This window comes from Gymnoscopelus braueri (assembly GCF_963280865.1).
Source record: "Gymnoscopelus braueri genome assembly, chromosome: 7".
In the NCBI taxonomy this organism is placed as follows: domain Eukaryota; kingdom Metazoa; phylum Chordata; class Actinopteri; order Myctophiformes; family Myctophidae; genus Gymnoscopelus; species Gymnoscopelus braueri.
Window position 1 is genome coordinate 21,634,123 of NC_137608.1, and position 26,810 is coordinate 21,660,932.

General features: G+C 42.7%; 1 protein-coding gene across 1 annotated transcript in view; it reads right to left on the bottom strand.

Moving 5' to 3' along the window:
- Window positions 1–9,209: 9,209 nt before the first annotated feature.
- Window positions 9,210–26,810, bottom strand: part of LOC308089447 (septin-2) — a 28,970-nt gene continuing 11,369 nt past the window's right edge. Inside the window, exons 8-12 of the mRNA XM_080434167.1 lie at window positions 13,898–13,999; window positions 12,825–12,970; window positions 12,564–12,647; window positions 12,417–12,474; window positions 9,210–11,196 (exon numbers count right to left, since the gene is read on the bottom strand). Of these exons, the coding sequence (XP_080290293.1) occupies window positions 11,131–11,196; window positions 12,417–12,474; window positions 12,564–12,647; window positions 12,825–12,970; window positions 13,898–13,999 (456 nt within the window). The 3' untranslated portion in view covers window positions 9,210–11,130. The remainder of the gene's footprint in view (window positions 11,197–12,416; window positions 12,475–12,563; window positions 12,648–12,824; window positions 12,971–13,897; window positions 14,000–26,810) is intronic.

Here is a 26,810-nt window from a genome sequence, read left to right on the forward strand (position 1 = left end):
TAATTGTGGAAACCAAATGAGAAACATTTTATATGATCTAGCCATGCGTTTAAAACAATTTTCATAAGGATCACGATCATCCATTAAATGTAACTTTTCTAAATACCTGGTTTTGACTGATTTTTTATCATTTTCATCTCCTCCATTAATTGACACCATTGTTTATTTGTTAACATAAATATTCATCTTCTTGTCCTCCAAAATCAATTGATGCGTGCCTGTGTTATGATGTCGTCAGACTCGTCACTACACAGAGTGGCATGTGTGTATGTGCTCTGGGGGATGGGTGCAGAGGGTTTCATCTAAGGAGAACAGATGTCCTGGTGTGACATCACAATAGCCTCCGGCCCATCACAACACACCCCCCCCCCCCCCCCCCCCACTAACTTTCTAAGTGCCCAGCTGTCCATCTCATATAGCACTATGGCACCGGGAGGGAGCCCTGTCAGACACGAAGACAGGTGAATTGACAGACACATTTTTTTCACTCACTCGCAGGACGGTAGCCGTCTCTGTGAACCGCAGGCAGTGCATTACTCTGATGCAGTATCTAGACTACTGTGCAGAGAACAACCCTAGTGACTACTCCATAACATAACACAGATCAGTTAAATGGGACCGCGTTATGAAAAATCATTGCTGTTGTTGAAGCGGTGCCATGTGTTCAACTCTCCTATCACTTCCAGCTGATCAAATACAGGAAAAGCTGGAATTTAGGGGCTATGGCAGGTACAAAGGGGGTCATAAAGAAGACATTATTACCTAGAACAGATTATGGACACAGGGAGTGGTGTGTGTGTGTGTGTGTGTGTGTGTGTGTGTGTGTGTGTGTGTGTGTGTGTGTGTGTGTGTGTGTGTGTGTGTGTGTGTGTGTGTGTGTGTGTGTGTGTGTGTGGGTGTGTGTGTGTGTGTGTGTGTGTGTGTGTGTGTGTGTGTGTGTGTGAGAGAGAGAGAGAGAGAGAGAGAGAGAGAGATGCGGGGGGGGGGGTGTCTGTGTCTATCACACACTTGTGTCTTTCTTGTTTTACATAGTTGTTCACAACATAAAAGTGTCTGCATAGAAGACTGCAACTTTTACTGTCAGTTATCACCTCAACCAACCTGTTTGGCTGTGTATCTCCTCATTAATTCATTTCCTTATTTGCTTATTGTATATCATTAGTTCTAGTCCTAGTGCTAGCTTATCCCACTCAACCAGGTGTTTGAGTTGCCTAGTTCCTAGGTAACTGGTGTCCCAAATCAAATCAATCAATTCATCGACAACCAGGTTGCTAGACTGAAAATCCAGTGCAAGGACCGGAGTTGAAAACTACCCTGTAACCACTGACTGAACGTCTTAAGCACTGTTGGCGGCTTGGCATTTTGCAACACAGTCACTTGGCATTACACTGCCAGGACGCGGCTCCCACCAGCGCTCAGTGGCAAGTGGAGCCTCCCCTTCTCCGTTCTCAGTGGTCTGGCTCATGATATCTGTCCTTCATATGGGAAAACACAAAGCGAAGTGGCATGCCTGCTTGCCTCTACTGCTGTGTGCAACCATGGCTCCTCGTCCCAGAGTGTGAAACACGCCACGCACACCCAAGTGTTTGTTTATCTGTCTGTCAGTTGGATGAGCGCTACGGAGGCAGCGATTCGGACATCGACCAGCACCACTGCTTGACTTCCTCCAGTGGGTCACAGACTGTTGTAGCCCCAATACATGGATGAACTTCAACCTGGTGTTTGCACTTTCTCTCTTTCTGGCCCGTACATCTACATAAATGTTCAGATTTCAAATATAAAGTGCTTACCCCATGGCCACGGATGTTACAATTATGTTCGGGCCCTAAGAAGTACCCGTATTGTTCAATAAAAAAGCATTTTAATCTGATCGGTGGCTATTTTCTCTGTATTTTCGCCATATGCTTTCAACTACGCAACCCTATCGTTTGGGAGGTGTATTGCACTCTGATACATTATAACTCTATGAGAAAATGGCCATAGATCAGATTAAAATGTTTTTTATTGAACAATACGGAAGATACGGGTACTTCTGAGGGCCGTACATAATTGTTTATAATAAAGGAACATCCGCACTCTCTTCAGTTATGTTCTTGGTTTATTCTGTTAAAGATGAACAGCCGCAGCAGACATGTCTATCTAGAGAAACGGACGCGTTTCTAGAATACATCAAACAGGAAGTGACATATATAGCTATGCGATAGTGTACAGCTGATTCTCATTGGTGAATATAATTCACTTACAATTCATCATACTATTAATGTTTACATTAAGCATTAAACATAGTATTTGTATTGTTAAAATATTCTTAAAGTTTCCACAAACACCACAACCAGAACAAACGATTCATAGAAAACATTTCAATAATAATTCTTCATTCAATTCCTTTGGGAACTCTGTATTTAATGTATGGATCCAGTAAGCCTCCCTTTGTAATAGAACCCGGTCTCTGTCCCCACCTCTTCTCAGTGGGTTGTATACTTCGAAACCATGAAATCTCAGTGTACATATGTCATGTTTAACCATATTATAGTGCCTGGCAACTGGAGACTTCTCATCTGCCAAAACGCGTCCGTTTCTCTAGATAGACATGTCTGCTGCGGCTGTTCATCTTTAACAGAATAAACCAAGAACATAACTGAAGAGAGTGCAGATGTTCCTTTATTATATGTATTCTCAAGAATCTGCACCAAGTTAACCCCAAGAGACTACTCCTCAAGACTCCGCCTTCTCCTGACGGTATTATCCGGTAGGAGAGTTGCCTTCCCCATACATAATTGTAACATCCGTGCCATGGGGTAATCACTTTATATTTGAAATCTGAATGTTTATGTAGATGTACAGGCCAAAAAGGGAGAAAGCGCAAACACCAGGTTGAAGTTCATTCACGACGGTCGTGATAAACGACCGTCGTGTGATCCATGGCTAACACTGTCGTAAGCTTGGAGGAAACAGCTGTCAAGCTTCCACCATGGTTAACAACACGTCGTAGTTTTAGTAGGCAGACCCATTCGTTTACACGCACACACGCGCGCACACGCGTGCACACACACACACGCACACACTCACATTTAATGAATACTTTACAATGTACCCACCACACATACACTAATGTAGTGAATATGCAAATATCCAGGGAGAGAGGTCAAGTGTGACAACTCCAGCAGTAACAGGCATCAGTCTCCCTGCCTTCACTCACTGCCCACACAACACAACACAACACAACACAACACAACACAACACAACACAACACAACACAACACAACACAACACAACACAACACAACACAACACAACACAACACAACACAACACAACACAGCACAGCACAGCACAACACAACACAACACAACACAACACAACACAACACAACACAACACACAACACAACTCAACACAACACAACACAACACAACACAACACAACACAACACAACACAACACAACACAACACAACACAACACAACACAACACAACACAACACAACACAACACAACACAACACAACACAACACAACACAACACAACACACGGACAGAGAAGCAGCCAGACACTGCAGTGCAGTGGACACAAGCATTGACCTTTCCTGATGACATCTCTCCATCTCACAGCCATCCAGCTGCAGCATTCACACCATTAACCCTGAATGCTTCATACCGGCTCACTGGATATGTGGTGAGAGGCAACTGGGAAAATAGGAGAGGAAGCTGATTCTGAGTCTAGGTGTGTGTGTGTACTTATCATTGTACTTGTTAGGGCCAAATGACCCCACAAATATAGTAGACTAGAATTTTAGAAATATACATTGTGAGGAAAATGTAAAAAAACAAAACAATATAGTGTATGTGTGTGTGTGTGCGTGCGTGCCGAGGGGGGGTAAACATAGACTACATGTGAACCCCCCACTTCCATTTTTATGTTTACTCTCCAAGGAGATGCGAGTGCCTATGCGTGATGCTAATCCAACAGCGTGTAATTGCTCTGGTAACAATAGCCTACTCCAAGAACACTTGGCCAACATAGCCAAGTTTTAGCATCTGCCCATTGGGCAACAAACAATAGGCTCTTGTGAGAGCATGGCTAGTGTGTGCATTAGCATTTAGCCTTCCTCTGTCCAGTTAGCAGAGGAATGCAGGCAACTGAATGCCATCAGGGAAACACAGTAGATGAGAATTATTCCTAGGTCACTACTCACGCGGGGAAAGCTAGGTTTTTATGCAACAGAGTGTTAACAGTAACATTTCTCATGGGAAGTTTAAGGAATGGATATAATCTTAAAATCCCCCTACTGGATTTTAACTCCAAATCCTCCCTCCTCTTAATATCACATATCACTAAATGTCAATCAGATACATAAAATGGTGGTAGAATCCTGCTATCTGGGTCAGCCTAAACCTTCTAAATGTTTTGCAGTGCAGAGTGGAAAACCTGAGGCATGAAAGTAAAAACTTAAAACAAATTTTGACAGTCACAGAAGTGACACACAGACACACAGACACACAGACACACACACACACACACACACACACACACACACACACACACACACACACACACACACACACACACACACACACACACACACACACACACACACACACGACAGGGAGGGTGATAAACTCTGGGAAGGTGCAGTTGGGTACCGCTCATAATTCCGACATCCCACTACTCCGACTACGTGGCTTCCGTGTGTGGTTAGGGTTAGGTTTAGGGTTAGGTATAGGGTTTGTAACCGTCGGAAAGGCGACATGTCGGCTTCCCGACATGTAACCGGTGCAGTTATGCCAAGAAAATAAACCTAAACGGCATTAGCATTAACATTAGCACAGGGGCATTTGCTGCCCTACCCTGGTTTTCTCTTTTTTCCCTACCCCATGTGGAGAGCAGAAGCCCCATGGGGGCTACCCCTTTTGAACCCCCCCCCCCCCCCCCCAACACACACCCACCCACCCACACACACCCTCCACCCCACCCTGAGTTACGCTCCGCAGCTGGCCTCCTGAATGCAAGCGAGGGTCAGAGGGTCCCATCTGTGGCCACTGTGCGTTTGAGATAGAGAGATCAAGCAGGTGTCTGGGTGAATGTGTGTTACGGAGGGGGAAGTTGGTGGGGGTGGGGTAGCATATCAACGTGATGTAGGTGGGGAACTAAGGTGAGAGTCAAGAGTCAAGACAGGAAATGGCATAGTGGATGTGTATGGATCAAAACACACCAAAATCTGATACTCCGCTCAACGCCTATAGTGCTTGCCAACGTGTCGTCACCATGGGGGGCGTGGCATAGTAGCTGCAGACATACTGGTGGGGGGCGATGTTAAGTCAACCTGTTTATACCCCACAAAGATGTCCGCCGCTACCAAATGACACTTGTTGACGCCCCCTTCAGGATTTTTGGCACGCACTATACAAGACAACCACTGACGGACCTGCTGTAGTCTACTATTATATTGTGCACAGACTAGTATCACTCACTATGATTGGTCAGACACCTGAATCACTCATTCCCATATACTGTATACCTTTGCATCAGTCTTCATAAATGACACCATGACAGGAGAATGGGCTCTGAGTTATAATTTAGTTTTTTATTTACATAGAAGGCTAAAGGCTATAATACATACTTCATTGCACAACAATGTCCTACGTATGTCCTGACGTATTTTTTTCAGTAAAAAATAGGTCATTTTTTTCAGGCAGCGAGATATGAACAAGCCTTAAGGGGGACAGTGTAGGAATTATGACACAACCCCCAGCCAGTGAAAGGCAAGCATCATATCCACCCAACACGGTCAACACAGCCACGGCCAAAACACTCGCATTACATATCCTATTCGTTTGGTGATTCTTTAAGCACAAAGTCGCATCGTACCACAGGACGGTACCAGAAACTGGCTTAGTAAATTCTGGCGCAGCCACGGTCTCAATTCTACGATGGATACTAGTGTCAATGAACCCACTGCCCACACCACACACACAGTAATAACCACATGGGTTTGTAGCTGGGTCACGTGGTGTCATCCATTCCGAGCTCCGGAGAAGAGATTCTTTTATGTTTTATGTTGCCTGGCAACATAATGGCTGATGAAGTTATTGGCAGAGAGGTGATGTCAGTGATGAAGGAGGATGCAAGAGACAGAGAGAGTAAAATGAGTGATAGTGGCAAGGTGTGAGAAAGGGAAGGAAGTAAAAAAGGTGCAAGCTATGTAAAATCATATAAAGGGTAATCAAAAGGCTGATTTGTGCAATTGATATGATACTCTTCATCCCAGCATTCCTGAGCATTGTAACAGGACTTTATCACTCACTCCTTCTGTCTCCCTCCTACACATGGATGCTGGTCCACCACCAGCAGGCAAATGATTTTTTTCAAAACCACTACAGTAGAGTGTGTGTGTGTGGGATGATAGAATAGCCATGAGCAATACAAGGTTACAACGTTGTAACTGTATTAACACTAAAATAGTGTAACCAAAACTTACTAAGTAAATTGTATTTAGTTGGGGAGTAAAAGTCCATGGTTGCTACAGTATAATGGTTGTTTGATTAGGTTCTCCCTAGGAGCTAGGATTTAGCATCTATAGATCAACAACACAAACTACTTATTTCTAAATATTCAAACAGAAATGCACATTTGCAGCTGCATTCATCCTGGTCTTTCAGAAATGCACTCATAAGACCATAATACTACCATGCTGTGGCTGAGCCATGTGACAATGATTGTGACGTGCGTGACCCCTGGATTCGGTCAGACTCTAACTGGGTCTGGGAAGGTGCCAATCTGTCTGCAATGTAACAGCCAATATCTTAATAATCAAGAATGCTGTTACTTTAAACGGTCCACTTTAAAAGGGGTGATCATTAAATCTAATGATAAATGTTACAACTGCAACAAAGCCATGCTTATTGCCAGAATGCCTATGCCTCTCTGTCATCAGACACTAAGCTGCAGCATTGGAAATAGGAGAGGAGTTGGAATGCTCATCATGACTATGCGAGATGGTGCTGAGATGAAGTAGACCCCCCATAAGGGCTTATGTTGTCACCTTGTTTACAATATGAACAGGGAGGGTTCAGAGGAGGTAAGCACCCGGCGTAGGAGATGTGACGTGGTAATGAGGTCAGTCTGTCTGTCAGCCAGCACAGTGCTTCACCATTGGCTGGCAGATCATGCTGATTTGAATAAAAGCAGGTCACTGCATGCCCACGGGATCAGGATGAGAGAGTTGACGGGATGCAAGCCCTGGGTACCATGTTGCTTACGCATCCTGCATCCTAGCCTGCCTGCACTGCTGACGCTGGCTGGCCTATTCCTCCTTATGCGACTGAAAATTAAACCTCTGTCAGCTTGATGTTCACCGAACATCTTGTGATGGCAGGGGCTATAGCTGCCCTCCTCAGCATCATGAAGACGAGTGTAAAGACTATCAAACTATAACGCTTATAAACTAAAATCCATCGTTATAATCTGACATTTTTGAACATTGCCAATTTATTGTCGAGGCGAATAATGCTGTGCAATATGCAACCTTAGTAGCTGCCTTGGCAACATTTTATACCAGCATCCACCCCCAATGGCAGCTAAAAACGATCAAATATGACATTAAAACATTCCTCTTACCTCCATGCCATCCTCTATTGGCCATTTGATGGGTGTATGGATGGATGGAGATGGGAGACGCAGGTGCAAGGATGGAGACCATAGGATGGAGACCATAGGATGGAGACCAAAGGATGCAGACCGACGTCCAGGGAATTTAAGAGAGAGAAACATGAAACAGTCATTAGAATAATCCATAATCAAACCCATATTTATATAACTACAAAACGAATAAATGTATTGCGTACCGGTTTTAACCGGGATGCGGCTTTTGTATCGTATGTTGGCCGTCATGTTCGCAGCTTTGAATGACCGAACCGACGGCTTGGAGAACGCAAACCCCCTCTAGTCTCATCCGAAGCAGCGAAGGACCGTGTGGGTCTGTGGCAGCGTTGCCAGGTCTTGCGTGAGAAATAAGCAGCCGGGTCTATGAAAACATGGCCAGAAGAAGCGACTACATGGCCTTAAACCGACATGCATTGGCTATTTGAAAATAGCCGATCCACAAGCTCACAAGCTTGTAGGTCTGCTATTTTCAAAAACAAATCTTGGAAGAAAATGTAAAAGAATTTGGAGTATTTTTGAAACATTTTAACAACAAAGATCTTCTATGGGGGTCCCTGGCATAAATATTTTCAGATGGGGGTCTGGTCTGCAGACAAATACATGTGGGGGTCTTGACATGAAAATGTGTGAGAACCACTGGTTTAAGCAACATTTAGGAAACAAGCTCAAATAAACAACTACACTTTAGAAACAAGCCCAAAAAAACACAACACGCAACTACCAAAATTTACAAGCAACTTGTAAAAGAAAAACAAGCCCAAAGTCGCTTATAATAAGCGGACATGGCAACCCTGGTCTGAGGAGGGTGGGGCCACCTCGTCCTAAGCCCCGCCCCCACATTATGTAGAACACAGGCCCAGCCAGTGCACACTGCTGCTCATTTGTAGCATCATAGCCCACTATAACCCCCATGACTGTGACACCATTACATAAATAAAGATCTTTACCTCAACATTAAAGGTAGGGTATTAAGTGATATTCGTTGGTTAAAAGTAAAGGTTAAAGCACCATATTCTGATAGTAATCATTGATAGTAACAGGAGTCTCCCCATCTCCTTAATAAACAGAAAATACATTTTCAGGTGGGTTGCAAGATTTCAGCCAATTAGGAGTACTCATTTATCAGCTTCATTTTTAAAGTGTTCCACATCCTGTCTCTGTTCTCTGTCCTGACTGGATAAAATTAGTATCACAACACGACCTGAAAATGCATGTTGTTTAAAAAAGAGCTGGAGAGACAAGACTCCTGTTACTGAACAAACACTATATCAATGAGTATTATCAGAATATAGAGCTATTTAGATAGAAAAGAAAAGCACTTAACCTACCTTTAATCTTTCATAGTGTTACCTTTGCAGTCTTTGCAGTCAAACACTCCTTCAGACAACACACAAGTGTGCTAGCTTAAAGTACATTTGATGACATAAAATAAAAAGGCAAATGTCTTGGAATTGTATTTAATTTTATTTAATAAAGGAAAGAAATACAAAAAGTGAGACGTCTAAAGCAGGTCTCTGTTGCCTTGTGGTTAATATAATAATAATAATTTTAAAAGACAAAGTTGTGTAGAAAAAAAAAGAATAGATCAAAACAATGTCACACAATAAAATGGTATTTAACAGACAGTGATGAACACCACCCAAAAGCTAGAAGGTATAATATAATCTGCTGGTAAAAAGAGAATAGCCTGGTAAGAAGACTGCAATCAGTCACATCAACAGGTCCAGATTGTCATATTCAATAAATATTAGGCATAAGAAAAAACTAAACAAACAGCACTTGCATTCTGAGACTTATGTAGTGTAAAAAATATGGCATATCAAACACAACACCAGAGAGGAAAACAAGGACTTACATAGTTATTTAACATGATCAGTTGTTTAGTATTGAACCAGTAGATGTTCATCAGCAACAATTTAATTAATCACTAGTTGATGGGGCATCTTGGCATCTTTATTCAACTTTAATGTGATCATATGAAGACAGAATAAACTGTCTTTTAACCATTACCATCTGAGTACCGATGTAATTATAACTGGACGGGAATTAGACAAATAGATAAAAACTTGACAACCAATATAAAGATTTAGGGTTCAACACGAACAAGGTGAAATATTTGACTTATTAGTAATTGTAGACTGCTGAGTGATCCTAATTTCTCTAGGCACCAATACCAGAATAAAGAGTATTCAGCTCACATGAATCTTATAGCAGAAAAAAATAGCAGATCTACAAGCTCACAACGTCTCATGCTGCGATGACTTGTGAGCTTGTATCTGCTATTTTCGGTGAAATTATTTGGTGTATAGGGAAAAAAGGAGGGAAAAGTATAGACCTCTGAGGAACGTCGGTCAAAGAAGTATATGGGGTTTAAGTTTAAGAAGTAAAGGCATTTGTGTGATGTAAGGCAAACAAGTTAAATTTAGTTTTAAGTTATATTAAAATAGTTTTCAAAACATCATTAACAGTTGTTATTCATATTCAGCTATGGTGCCGTAGATAAGGGCAAATGAGTATCACTTGAACACTCTGCTGACGCAAAATGAAATTAAAAAAATATCTACAAGCTTTCTTTTTGTAAACATGCAAACAAGAACGGCAGAGATCTCCGAAACGTAGTACCGTTTATCACTTCCATTGCCGTGGGGAAACAATGTGTCTACTTAAAGAGGCATGAAACCGTAGGTCGATTTTGAAGTTTGATCTTCTGTGCAGGTTAAAAACTACAGAATGATGAAAAACATGGCAGGCTATTAAGCAACGCAGCTGCAGCTAATAAAATAAAATTTAGATTGTTATATTTAGGTGCCAATCAGTGACACATTATATAACACACACAGAGCCGTATAAGAGAGTTACGTCACTAGCATAGAATCCCATTGTAAGAATGGAATGAGGAAGTTCCAATGTTTGGAACTACAGCCCATAGCAGCCCGCTTTGCGGCGAGATCAAAGCGTGACGCGACTCTCTCTCCCCTTTAGAAGTGACCGAATAATAGATGTATTTCAGGTTTTAGATCAATATCTGACCACATTAACATGACGAGTCTATTGTAATCCTGCCTGATTACAGGCAGGCCGGGCCAATACCAGGGTTGATAGATTGACACAAGTTACGTTTGATGTGATATAGCACATAGATATACTGAGGAAAGCCATCAATAAGGTATATTTGACCACCAGACAGATGGATGGATGGATGGATGTATGTATGGATGGATGTATGGAGGAGAGTGACAGTTGGTTGTTTGAGGAGGTATGTTGGTGATGGTGGTCACCCTTGATTCCTGGATACCTGCACAGTAAAACCCTTAGTGTTCATTTATCCATTTACATTTGTACATTAGCAGAGTTAAATGAACACTCAGGATTTTACAGTGTGCAGGGTAAGCAGACAGTGGCTTGGAAGGATGGGTCCAGAGAAGGCTGAGTGGGAGCCAGTCAGAAGAGCCGCCTCCTTCTCCCTCTATCCTTCACTGATCCGCATTCATCTTCATCTGTGCTTGCATTTGTGTGATCATCTGTTGCATGCGCCTCAGCTACACATTGGGGGGCAGACCACAGAATTATTATTAGAGTTGAGTGATGCAGTCAATATTACTTTTATATGGAACTCCTGCCCATACAACACTAAATACTGAATGAACTTGCCCTGCTAATTTTGCACAACCAACCATAGTCTCCGGTAAAGTTGAATGCATCTTTTGTGCATTGTAATGCAAATTAAACATTCTTTATATTTAAAATAATAGATGTTATGATTGTTTCTTTGACTAAAGAACTGTCTCTTTCTTTATAGAATATTGCCATCTTGAGGCTAAGGGAGGAATTTCAGGTGTTTCACACATTCCAAGTTTCTACACACCAATACCATTGATGTCATTTATTTCCAAATTTGTCAGACGTGTATACAAACAGCTCAGTGTAATAGGACAAATGCAGTGAAGTGTGACGTCCATGACTACGTTGAACAATGTTTTTTTTTTTTTAAGAACTCGACACTAAGCTGCCCTGGTATTCCAAGCTGCTTGTAGCAGGAATGCAGGTTGACTGTGAGGAAAGAAAATCACAGAACTACAACAGCATATTCATTGCGACAAATCCATAGCTCAATCATGTCCAACCTTCCACCCACCTAAAGAAAGGTACATAGATGCTGTGTGTAAGTGAACAGATCACCCAAACCCATCCCAGCTGCTAGCTTTTTGTCCTCAACTCCTTACTGAGGTCATTCCCTCCATCAAACTAGGCCATCGAAACAGGACATTGACGTCACACCCTGTCCTGGCATCTGTGTTTACCAACAGCACTGATTACACTCCACCCTATTGCTGCTTTACATTGCTGGGACAACAACAGGCCAATCAAGAGCAACAAGGGAATGGGAGTGGACTATGGCAGGCAGGCAGGCAGGCACCATGTCTCAGGATGTAAACAATGTGCAAAAAAAAGGAGGTGAACAGGTGAAAATACATACATGTCTCTTCCTTGAGGAATAGAGGCTTACAAATGAGCTAAGGAAATGAGATGCAAACTGGTGCAAGTAGTTTTACATGTGATTGCCTGTAAAATACTCCAGGTTATTCTGTTTGTACAGATACATGTGTGTGTAAGAGAAAGAGGCAGCAGTCTAAGCAAGAGAGACTGAATGAGTGTGTGTGTGTGTGTGTGTGTGTGTGTGTGTGTGTGTGTGTGTGTGTGTGTGTGTGTGTGTGTGTGTGTGTGTGTGTGTGTGTGTGTGTGTGTGTGTGATTCTCACCTCAGCCTCTTTCTGTAGCAGGATCTGGTCCTTGTCGACCACATCTTCCTCCACCGCCCTGTGGGGACAAAAACACATCAGTACTTCACTGACGCGGGTTGAAACAAAACAGCTGAATTGGTCAACCTTCAGTGAAAACCTTCTCACCTGCCAGCCCTCTTGAGTCTCTCCGAGCGGAAGTTCTCATAATGCAGGTCCTGAGTTACCTCCTGTAGGTCCTGCATGTGGGTCCTGCAAAAAAGAAAGAAAAATAGAGTTGCTATACTATTTTTGCACTCTAGGAGGCAGTAGAGCTTCTCCAAAAACATATCCAGAGCTGGCCCGGATTTGAGGCTGAAACTACTAACTAATCCAGTCAAAAAAAGTTTCATGGCGGACATTGTTCTAAACACTCCAACACAGACTCACACAAGCATGGTTCGTAGCTTGAGGAAATCATTGTGCTCTGGGTTCTCCACCTCAACCACCCCCCAGGGGTACAGACGGCCACGGATCTTCTTCCCCTTCACCTCTATCAGCTGGTTGGAGCCGATCACAGCAAACGGAATGCTGGCCTGGGCATGGGGGAGACAAAGCATCGGGGGTCCCCGGGAGAGAGAGACAAAGACCGGGAGGGGATAAGGGAAAGACAGACAGGGAATGCAAGGTATTAGGAGGGGAAGGAGAGAAAGAAGTTAAGGAATGAAGGGTGGTTGGATGGATGGGTATCATCACTAAGGTAGGCGATGGAGGTCTCGAGAAGCTACAGTCATACAGTATGTGTCTAGAGATAATGTAGGAGTTAGCCAAGGCCTTTGTCTTTGGAATCACACGCCAGATGTTGGCAAAGTGACATAAATATTATGTTGACCTAATGTTTCCTCAAAATATCATTAATTACTTAAGAATTATAAATGAATTATACCCTAACATTGTTTACAAATATATAATAAAATAGAGGTGCGCATAGTTGAGCCACATGGCTTGTTGCAGACCTTAACGTTTGTCCACTCAATTGCACCATAAGTCAGATGTTCAGTTAGAGAATAATGTATGACGTTTCATGGCCTTGTGCTGTGATTTGACGATGATACAGTACAGTATGTGTTACGTCATTGCAAACAGAGTGACATAAAGTACATACAGTACATACAACACATAGACATAGACACAGACTACCATAGTTTCCACATTTGCTTCGTGGATCAACTAATGAGAATATTTCCATGAATTTTTCATATTGTATATTAAAACACTTATTGTAGTGGAGTACAATATTGAAAATTGATCTTCTATCTTACTGGATAATTTGATATATTACCACAGGAATGCCTTAAAAGGCCTTGGATCAAATCCCATCAGATAATTTTCTCTCCTGCACCACCTCCCTTATGCCATCTCTCTTAGCTCCATCACAATACAGAAAAACTACTAGCGGACTGCCCATTCTCCTTTCAGAAAAAGGGTACAGCTGTGTTAAAGCAGTTATACATCTCTCTCACCTTGAGGACTCTGGTCTGCTCCTTGAACTCCTCGTCCTCGTCAGAGTCAGCATCCGGGAGCTGGTAAATTCTGATCCCATGTTCTGCGATCTCATCCAGGACCTGAGAGATGGAAACACAGGGTGAGCCAAAGGGTTCACACCTGATCTGACCTCCTGACATCTCACACTGTTCAGGGTCAAAACACTAATGGTCAAACTGCACAACTCATCCTGAGTGGGAATATGAATTTAGAACAGTGTCTGACAACCAGCACGTCTGGAACTAAAACTGGGTTGAGCGTTACTCTGTCTACAGTCGAGGAAAGGGGAATGGTGTTTGAGTATATGGAAGAAATACTACTAACTGCTTCAGTCTAAAGGTTAGCTTGACTACCTGTTTATATTGATAGTGTCTGTTTGAGCTAGATTATGTAAAAGATCACATCTTTTCTTCTAAAAGTTAGGATTGCTCTCTTTCTGTGCTAAAAAAGAAATGGCATAATCTGGGTCAAATCTCGATGGAACTTGCATCTAATTACATACTTTGTCCTGCAAACACACTCATTCCATACACATTTGAGCTGCATAGAAATATTGCAGCTCTGACCCTAAAAGAAAGCGAAATCCTAAGGGGATATTACCTAGACTAACAGGGCGGAACTGTTTCTGCAGCAGTCATACATTTAATTAAAGTGCCCCATTGGGGGAGACATGAAAGAGGGGTTCACGCAGAGAGGCAAGGCAGGTGAAAATAACGTGTGTGTGTGTGTGTGTGTGTGTGTGTGTGTGTGTGTGTGTGTGTGTGTGTGTGTGTACACGCTTAATTTCTATACGTCCTATAAAGGACGTATAAGGAAATGTATCACCCTTAACCCTTCCAGTAGGCCACCGGTGAAGAAACAACCTGAAACAAAGGCGCTTTCTTTACCGGTATACAGGGGACAGATGTGAATATTTATTATTCCAAACATCAAAGGTTCATTCTTTCTTTGTTTTCCGTGAGAGCCCAATTTTCAAATTCACACAATGTAGCCTTATGTAACCGAGCCAAAAAATGTCAAGCGTTGTTTTCCTGACACTTTGGGGACTTTCATGTCATCTTTAAAGGACAGTGGTGAGTCAGCCAGGAGCCTGGGAAGTGAGAGCAGGTTTTCCTATAGAGTGGGCCACAGTTTGCGCCTTGTTATGGCTGCCGCTTGTTTTCTCAGCGAGCCACCGAGCGCACACTGTGTGTGAGATAGTGTGTGTGGAGAGAGTAGGGTATTGTTGCGGGGCAGATCTAAAAACAAACAGACTTTGCAGGACTCCGAGGAGAGCGAGCGTAACACAGGACCAGACCTGCTGTCTGTTTCGCTCAAGTGCGTGCGCGTACATTGACACATACAATACACACACTCACAAAGAGGCACACATACACACTTATTTTACTGACCCTTCCAACATAGGGAGTGGATAAACATCACTAGAGAATTTGGGGAAACATGGGAAAATAAACACACATTTCACACAATGGACTGAAAAAAGAACACAACAAAAGCAGCTTTTAAACACACAAAGATTCAGGAACAAACTGGAAGAAAAATGTAAGAACTTAACTTAAGCAAAATACCGCCACAAACACTTTTGCGTCAAGGCTAGGATTGTCTAACGCAATGTCAGTACAATGTGTGTATGTGTTAACCAATGCGATTCACCATTAAACATCCAGAAACTACATCTGGTCATGGCACGAGCAAGCAGGCCGTTTTCTGCCATCATGCTTTTCCAGACCTCGCTAAAGCCAAAAGCTGCTAATGTCTATTTGCCTGGATTACCGTGGACTCTAACGTGTGTTTACTACAGCCTGCCACCTATAATCACGACCTCTCAAGAGATGATCAGATGTCAGAATCATTGCCTTCTCCAAATCCCACTTGTCTCCTGCTGATTTGGTATAAATAACGTAGGCCCTGATCGTGCTGCTCCGCAAGTCTCTCTTTCTTCTCCTTGTACTTGTGTATTTTAGTTGGCACTGAGATGTTGGCAGAGGGAGCCATTTTGATTTTATGACCATCCTGTTGGACTGTAATACCCCCCCACACCCCTCTCCTCTCTCTCTCTCTTTCTGCGCTGTTATGGTTGGCTGCCCAGGTCTGCTTAGTGATATCACAGCCTAAGCCAAACAATGCCATCCAGGACTCTGCCTCACTATTAATTAGAATAGGAAGCCAAAGATTTATTGTCTTCGCCTTCTGGCCTACGTGATCAAAAATGACGCATTGTTTGTGGAACTTTTTCGCTCATGTTTAACAGCAATGATAAGTATGGGAGTGGACGGAGGCCGATGTTGTCCAGTTAAAATAAGCGGGCAAATTGGACAAAGCGTCGCTGAATCATTCTTGACACATATTTCCACATTGTGTGGACATATTCTTCAGACTGGCTCGGTGACCATACCAGACAAATGGCAGTGATGGTGGCCCAAATATAGCATACCTGCATAGTGCATGTCTATACATAGCTATAATTGCACAGGGAAAAGACATGGGAGACATTGCTAAGCACTTTTGCGGGAAATTACACAGTAGGGTCTTCACCAAAACTTGCGACCGCAACGAAGCCGTGTGTAAACCCATCATTACAGGGGATCAGACGTATCAACACGTCAACCTCGTGGCGGGGAATAATATTTTCACGTGTTTGCTCAATCTCTTACAAGAAAAGCCACAAAAATATCAGCACAGCTAAAAAGAAAGAAAGAAAACACCCGCAAAGCGATGAGAATTCCACCCCAGACAAACACCTTCTGAAGCAAACAAATAGCTGACAAACAATCAGTACAGAGCAAACAAATGAAAGACAGGATTTACACCAGCCACATAGTAATCTATGTGTGCAACAGTGGTGTAACTACGGTAAGTACATTTACTCAAGTACTGTACTTAAGCACAATTCTGAGGTATTTTTTACTGTGTTTCCAATTTTCAATAAAGTACTCCACTACAATTATTTAAAACTTGAGTTACTAGTTATACATTTATATCTGCAGTTATACAGATATAAATGATTATATTATAAAACATACATTAACCACTTCAGCCCTATTTTATACATAGGCTGTTTGAAAATACCCGATGCAACGTGTTGTGAGCTTGCAGATCTGCTATTTTCAAACATTTGAGTGCTTTTACTTTTGGTACTTTAAGTATATTTTGATGCCAATATTTTTGTACTTTTACTCAAGTAACATTTTTAACACAGGCCTTTTACTTGTAACAGAGTCGTTTTTTATTGTGGTATTGTTACTTTTACTTAAGTAAAATATCTGAGTACTTCTTCCACCACTGGTGTGCAATAATATGCACATGCACGTGCACACAGTGCAGTCAGTGCCCGTTCAGGTGTCACAGCGGAGCCTTCCTCAGGTCTCTTCTGGTCGGGCACGGCGTGTGCGCGTGAAACTATGATTCTACCAGGGAACAATACTTGGAAGTGGAAATATGTACCAGAGCCTTCAGAGGAAATCAACAATGAAAAAGAAACAATCAAACAGCATCCCTAAACTCTAATCAGACTCTGATTGAGAGGAAGACATGGTTCTCACTCTTTTTAACCACATTAACCCTGGCGTCCCTATTTGGGGATTTTTAGTCTTTAATTTCAATTAAAAAAAAAATTATACTGGAAATAGCAGATCTACAGACCACGAGAGTTTGTAGATCGGGTATTTTCGCTATTCGTCATACAGTATAATAAAGTATACAGTTAGAGATCATTGTCCAACCAGGCAATTTTATATGACCCACACCTATATCGATATCACAATATAATTATCATGTGTTCATATTTGATAATACTGCATTGTAACATAACTAACAACTGATCGACATAAAATTAACGTAAGTCAATTTTAGCAATTGAATAATCAGTTTAGTGATGTACTGTAATACATTCTAATATGTGCTATTAACTCTTTGACTGCCAGAGTATTTTCATAAAGTACTCCCCCCAGTGCCAGCGATTTTCGTGTTTTTTGTTGTTGTTATTTTGTAATTAAATTTTCATATAGTTTCTCTGGCTGCAGTTTTAAACACATACGACAGATCGACCAGCAGAGAGCAGTAGATTGACACCTCGATCACTTTCTGACTCGCTTGACCCCCTCCAAACAGGCTCAAACAGTGCATACGTCATAACCGGATGTGACGTTTTCGCAGATTGTTGATCGGGCTAAAGTATGATGTGATACACGACGACGATGACTGTCCGTCACCCAGACTAAAGAAAATAGAACTGGGGCTCTCCGTTAGTTTTTTATACCGTGTGAAAAACTGTGTTTTTCCCTATTCTGGCCGAAAATGACCGGGGAAAAAAAAGAAAACCGGAAACGGAATCTGCGTCATGAAACCGGAACCCGGGGAGTCTGAAGGAATCAGAAAGTGAAACTGATGATGAAAAATAAACAGATCAGCGCGATCACAGATTAAACAATGAAAAAGCTAAACGCGCGTCTAACGCGTCGACGGCCAACTGGACAAACTAGCAATTGACGCGTTATCGAGTCAATGGCAGTCAACTTAATAACTGTATAACATAATATAAAATGAAAAGTAATGTTTTCGACTGCTGGTGTGGGTTCAGATAGTTTGTGTGATGAGAATTTACTATCATTTACTTCTTTATTACCTTTGTCATTTTATCGTATAAATCGTACAGATGAATTGAATAATCACAAAAATAATCAACAGATTAATTAAATAGGAAAATTATTGTTAGTTGCAGCCCTACTTGTTGTTTTATGTTTTAAGTTAGTGAGTTGACAGGATGCTATTATCTATGACCAGTAAAAGTATGCCCTTAAAGCTGCTCCTGCTTTCACTAGACATGGCAAGCTAAACATTTAATGAGTAAAAAAAGCGACTAAGCTACTAATTGATTGAAACTAGATACTTTCAAGGTGTTAACTAGTTATTTTCAAGATGTTTACAAGTATAATGACACCTGAGTGGACCCATGTATAAGTCATCTTGACAAACAAATCAGACTGTGTAGTCTAGTCAGTAAGTAATCGAATCAGCAGTCATTACTTTTGTTATGCACCTAAAATACTTATTCATAACTTATTTTCCAGGACATTTGAACTAATCATAATTTTCCATCAAACAATTTCAGGTTTTGCAGGTTATGTGGGAATCCTAAAAGAAGAGCAGGGGCTTGGCATGCCGTGGAACGACCAGCACATTGAAAACCTTTACATAATCATATGCAACGTCATATTAGCTGCCTGCCAAACTGCAACAGAATGGACCATGGGAATGGCATGACGATGCCTTACTCTTAGGGGTTAATATATTTGATTAGCTTCGGCGAGATCGCTAAACCGCTCAGATTTACTAAACAAAGAGCAGAGGTCTGGCAACATGAAAAGAAAAACACTGACTCCTTGTTAAGAGTCCTGCATGGGGACAATCAACCCCCCCCCCCCAACCCAACAACGGTGGTTCCCCAAACTTAATTTGCAAACATTAAGGTCAGACCAGAACAAATGCTTCTCTCTTGCCAGGAAATGTCTTTGGACAGTCTCACTCTCTCTCACTCTCTCTCTCTCTCGCCTGCAGGGTGTCTGAGCGAGGAAGCCCCAACAATACCTGATCTGAGGGTGGGGCAGAGGGAATTAGACCCCTGCACCAGTCTCCTAACACAAACACACACATGCATGGGTGCACAAAAGCATGCACATGCACACACTGAAATGCCAAATGCCAGGAGGGCACAGACAAACACACACATATGCGTGCGTGCGCACGCACACACACACAGCTTTCTGGTATAAACGCGCGTGTGTGTGTTATGGAGCTTTGTGGATTTAGGAGGTGGGGGGATTGCCAGAGAGGGAATTCAGCCAGTCTGGGGAGGCAGAGCGTGTGTGCCTGGCTGTATAGACCCTCTGGAACAAGAAAACTGAAGAGAGCAGTACCAGGATTAAATATGTGTCATATACATATATAGTATCATACTTACTATACCCAAGTCCATACGTTCTACAAAGATCCCGACACATACCTGGCACACAGACTGCAATATTATAGCCTACACATAGTACATAGAGTAGACCCTAATGTGTACCTACATGGAGTAGGAATGACTACTACTGACATTACACCCTGTGGACAGCGGTTCCTTCCAATTGGATCAGAGAACAGAAGACGCTGCACACTGAATGGTGCACGTCACCTAATCATCAAGTCAACTTGAAAGAATTGTTACCAACATCAACCAATGGCACGTGCGCGTACGCACACACACGCGCGCACACACACACACACACACACACACACACAAACACACACACACACACACACACAATGTGTCAGCATTAGAGCTCAAACTGAGCCACTGCTCTGCTGTGAATGGACTGTCTGGACCGAACCATAACAGCTGGATTTTTGTGTTGTAACAGGAGGCCCTGATGGGAAGGGCATGGGCAACCACCATAACCATGGTAACAAGTAGGTAGGCGTCATATGAATGAGAGATCCCCCACCCTCCCTCTGTCTGGAGTCTGGACTGAGTATTAGTACAGTCAAGACCACCCAAATCTCTCTCTTGCTGATCAAAGAGTGTGCAGAGAGGAACAATGTGGGGATTCGTGTAATCTTGTGTAAGCTGCCTTTACAAAAGACAAAGTATGAGTTCAGGAGTTTTGCCCAGCAATGAGGGGCTTGGTCTGATCATCAACAAAGCACTTTGCAGGACAAAACCCCATAAACACAAGCACACGCGCACACACACACACACACACAGCAACATGGTTAACGGGTTGGCGTGACACACAGACTTGAGAAATGTCCCTCGAGTGAGACTACAGCAAAGGAAACCTACTGTTTTCAAGTGTTCCAAGTGTAATTGGCCTATACCTTATTCACTTGAGAGGAGGTGATTGTGTGCAGTAGAGGGGCTCATTCTATGAGGGGAAACACATAGTTATTGTTTTCAAAATGTGCAGAAGTGTGGTGCAATGCTCTAGCACAATGACTGCAGGAGGCCAAAAAAATAAATACGTCCCCGTGTTTCAGACACTGGCAGGAAAAAAGGAGCTGGCACGAACTGAACAGGAACACACGAACACACACACACACACACACACACACACACACACACACACACACACACACACACACACACACACACACACACACACACACACACACACACACACACACACACACAGGACGTGCAACACAGGAGCAGACGTAACCGATGAGGTAAAGATGAGGTAATAGGCACTCAACCTTTAGTACTGGACGTTGGCCAGTATTCATGCGGCCAGCGGCACTGTAGGCTTCACAAACCAGCAGAACAGAGAAGAACATTTACGGAGGGAACCAAGAGGTCAACATCAAAGTTGCCACACATTTTAATCAATGGCCACATCATAATTTCCCTTCCTCGCGGCTGCCTGATTTGACCTTCAACCCCCCACCAGTGTTGACGTACGGTGTCACTACTCTGCTATGTGACAGCTATTCAGGGAAGAGAGCCTGGTGACAATACTGGCTGGTGCGACCGGGCCAGCAGCGATCTTTAATGTTTCCCAACGGGATCGTGGAGCTGGTTCACACAGCAGGAGCGCGGCCCAGGAGTGCCTGGGAGAGTCGACGCTTGGCTGGAGACAATGAGGGGAAAACCGTGACAGCGTGGCGGCCAGGGTGAAATATGGCAGCCGCCCGGAGGAGGCAAACAGCACTCTGTTGGTGGGGAAGTTAGAGGGGACACAGGGGGAGAGGTATGACGGCATGGGGTGGGTGAAGGTGGCGGTCAGAGTGACGAGGGAAGACATGGGGGAGAGTGGAGATTCGAGAGAAAGGATAGAGGAGATAGGGATGGGAGAGGGAAACGAGGAAGGAGATGCCAGGGAGAGGGCAAGGAGGGGAGGAAGAAGAGAAGAGGAGAGGAGAGAAGGAAGGCGGGTGTGTGAGGGGGGGGTGACGACTGACCTATTGTCTGCTACCCTCAGCCTTGTTTGCGAGAACGGAGGGGTAGTTGGGTTCTCTAGGCCTCTCTGACCCCTGGCTTAGGGGAGAGGCCTGCAGCAGGAGGGTCACGCATTAAATCACACAAGGTGGGGGTGGGTGCTGGGGGGGGGGGGGGGCTGGGGGTGGGCAGCACTTCAGCTGCTTGGCCGGTGGGAGCCCTCTCCTGTTATTTCTGAGGGTTTAATGAGATGATTTATGAGGTGAAGTTCTGCCAGTAGCTAGTTGCCAATTTCATTATGATTTGTTTCGTTGTGAAATATCGAGTGTAGTCCCTTAACATTGGGAATCCCTGGTTGATGTATAGATTAACGCGGTTGTTTTAAATCAAGGGGTGGGATCAGATAGCTGCAGGATGAGTTGCAGCTGTTGAGTTGAAGCCAGTCTTGAGGAATATTAAATGTTCATGTTTAAGTCTTTCACTGATAACGTGTGATCAACAAGTAATCAATCAAATTAAATAACATTAAAAAAAGGTGAAAATAAAAATCCCTCGTTTGAGGTTAACCGTTCTGTTTGTTTTTGTTTTACACCTGTAGTGATGGAAGGGTCACAAGAGGGGAGCCCTGTTTTTCAGTCATCCCAGTTGGCAGTCCAGTTCAAACCAGCTCCTGTCTCTGTTCTGCCCTTTGAGACAGAAAACAAGCAGCAGGCTTGGTTTGTGACTAAAGCCCCACACAGGATATGACTGCCAAGTCTCAGACTGAGAGGATCAACTCCTCAATATATACTGCTCAGGACAACTTATGAGTTACAGACCACTGTGACCTCGGCAAAGGAAATTGGCATTAGAGAGAGATTTATGAAGAACAAGACCAACGGTACACATACAAGGGAGAGGGAGGTAATGCCAGGAAAGCGAGTGATGAAACAATGTGTACAGAGTATAGCAGAGAGGGAGGCCGAACCAAAGGGGACAAAAACTCAAAAAGTCAGAGAGAGGGACAGGATCTAGGGAGGGAGGAGGTCTGTTCACTTTGTGCATAAGGCCCTGTACTGGGGCAGTGGGCTGCGTCTTGTTGGTGGAATAGTCTTGACACATTGCAGGAAACTTATATTGTTCTCTACAAGCTGTTTCCCCCTAATAATACAAGAAGGGGCCGTGCTGATCCAGAGAGAGAGAGGGGGGGGCTACCATTTACTGGAGAGAAATGGTACACGATGGTGAGAAAGTACAGGGCAAAGGACAAAATAAACTAATAAATATTGGGGTAAAAACATTAGGATCATTAATCATTCTGCAACGCCAGGCTTTGTCATTATTGACTTTATTTGATGTACTGGTGTCCACCATACAGTAGCTGGACGTCATCGTGCGGCAGGGGTAAGGCACGTACTCCTAAGCACTACTAGACTTAGAGTCAGATCTAATTAAGAGGCTAGGTTTCAACCTCAACATGCAGTGCATTGCAGCATGATTAAATCATTCCTCAGACCATTTTGACTCCATGGCAGCACTGTGCCATCTTGCCTATTTTTAAAAACTTTGGATGATGAGACAAAAGCTAGTGAAACCCTCCCAATACACACACTCTTTCCAAATTTAGATAATATGCCATCCTCTGGGGATATTATCTCAATTTGGTGCTGATGGGCTGAATTATTTCCTGACAATAATGGCCCATCCAGGATTAGATAGTTTGTCTCAATTCTTTCACTATGTTGCGTACATGTTTCTTAGACACATGCATCATCTATATTTTGTGTTTGGTGATGTTCTGCGCATAGACAGTATTGTATTAGTCTTATGTGGTGTGTATGTGCAAGTACAATTTTGTTGAACTCCAAACACTAATTGCTTGTTAGTAGACACTGGGAAATGTCTGTTAAGGGAACACTTAGTGGAGCATGGGAAGCAATCCTATTGGACAGATCGTAGTTTTGGACGGTTGAGCAGGAAAGAGGAAAAGATCAGAGTGATGCTATCACAGTGTGTCTCCTGTCCCTCTTTCACTCATTCCTAGCAGTCCACCACTGCCTACCACTTTAAATGCTTGCCAACGAAGAACGAAAACACCATTAAAAAATGCTGAGGTAAAAAAAAAACGAAGATCTATATAAAAAAGGGCACGACCCAAGCTTATCGCAAACTGCCAACTAGCACATGTTATGGAAACAACGGAGCAGAGTGCATTTGGCTTGTGTGGCAAATAGAGTCAAGGGTTTTCTGTAGTTCGGGGTGGAGGGGCCACTGGCAACAGGAAATTGTTTTGTTCATCTTAAGGGCCACAGGAACCCTCAACAAGTTCTCGGAAGGTCACAACACAAAAACACCACTAATACAGAGTACAATACAAAGGTATTTCATCCACTGGTGCTGGAGTGACTTACGTGTTGTTGTGTACAGCATGGACAACATCTATTGAGCTGTAGAAGGTTAAGAACCTTAGCGGCTCTTGAGCCTTAGGATACTTTAAAAAAATGCAGAGGGGGGAGATTGTGTGTCCTGAATGCCTACTGTGACCATGATTTTCGCAACACTCTGGCTCAGCGCTTTCATACAAACTGGCTGTGTGATCCTCAGCCTTCAAGGAAAAAACAGGCTCTCTGTCCTCTGGTGGAGCCTAGCAAAATTGTGTTGAGCAGAGCTCCGGCACGCCAGCCCACTGTCTCCAAGGGCTGAATGAGAGGCGGGCAGGGGGTCTGAGACTGGCCATGCAGGGAGAAGTGGTGGGCTCTGGTCAAAAGAGAGAGGCCGAAAGGTGAGTGGGTGGAGGGTGGAAGAATTAACACTCGGCAAAAGTCATGATCATGTAGGGCTGGGCAATATAGTATATAGATAATTATGATATCAGACTATATGTCATCTGGTATTTTGGATATTGTAATATCATGATACGGCATAAGCATTGTGTTTTCCTGGTTTTAATCACTTCACGTTTTATTTTATTATTTCAGAAGATTTTCTAAAATAGCGAAAATAGACGATTCACAAGATCACAACGCGTCACATGTTGTGAGCTGTAGATCGGTCAAAATGCGACATGTTGTGACTCTCTGAGCTGTAAAAAGAAATTTGTTTTTTTCATTACAATACAATATTATCGTCACAATTTCAATAGCGGTATTGCAAGGTACTTAAAGTTAGTAATCAATTAGCTATAGTTACTGCTCTCAAAAAGTAACTGAGTTACTAACGGAGATACTGTATTATAAAAGTTATTAGTTACTAAAAGAAAGTTTAAGTAACTTTTGCATTCCTTACATTTTTGTGTGAAAAGTAGTAGTACACACACACAACAGAGTCAACTGTTGATATAGGAAGCATTACTTCAACAACATATCTTGAAATCACTGTTTAGTTCTGCCTGGCTTATAGACTGGAGCAGACAATGATAGAATGCTTGGACTCACGATCGTGTGTATGTGTGCACACGCATGCATTTGTTGCCGATTCCACGAGAAACAAACACATACACTACACACACATGCTCACTCGGCATGTGCAATGCGACACATTGTGAGCTTGTAGATCGCTTTTTTAAATTAGTTCGTTTTTTATGACGTACCTGGAAATTCAGGGGTGGTTCTGCTTATAATGGACACATAAGCCAAAAAAAAACACACATCTTCACGGGTTCTGGAAAGTTTCAGGTTCTGGAAGGTTCTAGGTTACCCTTCGAAGCCAAAAAGAGCCTCAGACTTGAAAATATTAGAGCACCAAATCATGGACTTACAAGAAAATATGCCCCACATACCGTTTAGTTATGTGGCATTACCTTGTACTCTCCCTGTGGGAATGTGAACACAGACACTCTGTGATGTTCCTCATCCAGGAAATGGCTTAAAAACGTATTACCCTTATGTTGCCAACTCCCACTGTAAGGAGTAATGTCATTAAACCTGGCTTATTTCAGTTTAAAATGAATTTGAAAAACAATGACAAATATTTATTTTTAAAGCTGATCTTTATAGCAAACAGAATATAATATACTATAATCCTCATTGTATATGATCGTGGGCTGCAAATTTGGGGTTATATAGAGGTGCATAGATACTGTTATACTGGCATCAGGTAAATACTAGGATGCACGATTATGACTAGAATGATAAGCCTGATAATCTTTGCCGAATACTGTAATCACGATTACTAATCACGATTATTGATGATGTTTGATGGGAAAAGATGATTTTATAATATTTTAATTAATGCATTTGTTGCTCATTGTGCTTCTCAGTGACATGTGTCACATGAGAAGCACATGATGTCATATCTATGTAATTGTCTCTGTGATTTCATTGTTCCTCTGTGAGCCTGATGGACGCTTGGACGGAGAGACAGGTTGTATAATGTTCTGGTTTTTAACTCTCTGTAATGAGCAGATGGACGAAACAGCTGACAAAATGAAGGTGTTTGAATTACTTGTCAAGTTTCATGATTGAGAAAAGTAAAATAATATTTTTTGATTACTTTTGATTAATTGTTGAACCCTAATCAGTACCAGGCTTAAGTGCTCATACTCCACATCAGTGAAGACCAACTCAAAGAACGGATACCCATACATCTGTACCGTAAGGCCGTAAGTACTGATTAATTTGTAAATAGATTATTTTTAGGATTATGTTATTCCAAAAGGGGAAATCCTGCTCAGTATAATTAAAGCCAAAATGGAAACAATCGTTTCAATTGTGGCATTGAAAAAAATAAAACATTGATAATGAATATGCTCATATACTCAGCGAGCACTCAAAAGTTAAGTACTTGTGCATGGCACGTGAAAACAAAGGTGGTATTGGTGCATCCCAAATGTTAAACATGTTGCTAAGGGGCTAGTACTGGGAGGCCCTGCAGACAGCCAAAGGGCCCAGACAGATATCCACGACATAGACTACAAAAGATCTCACGCTCACCAGAGGATTCTATCAACACACGCAAACATGGTCTTGTTCAGTTTATCTGACTGGCCCCCTCTGTTATCT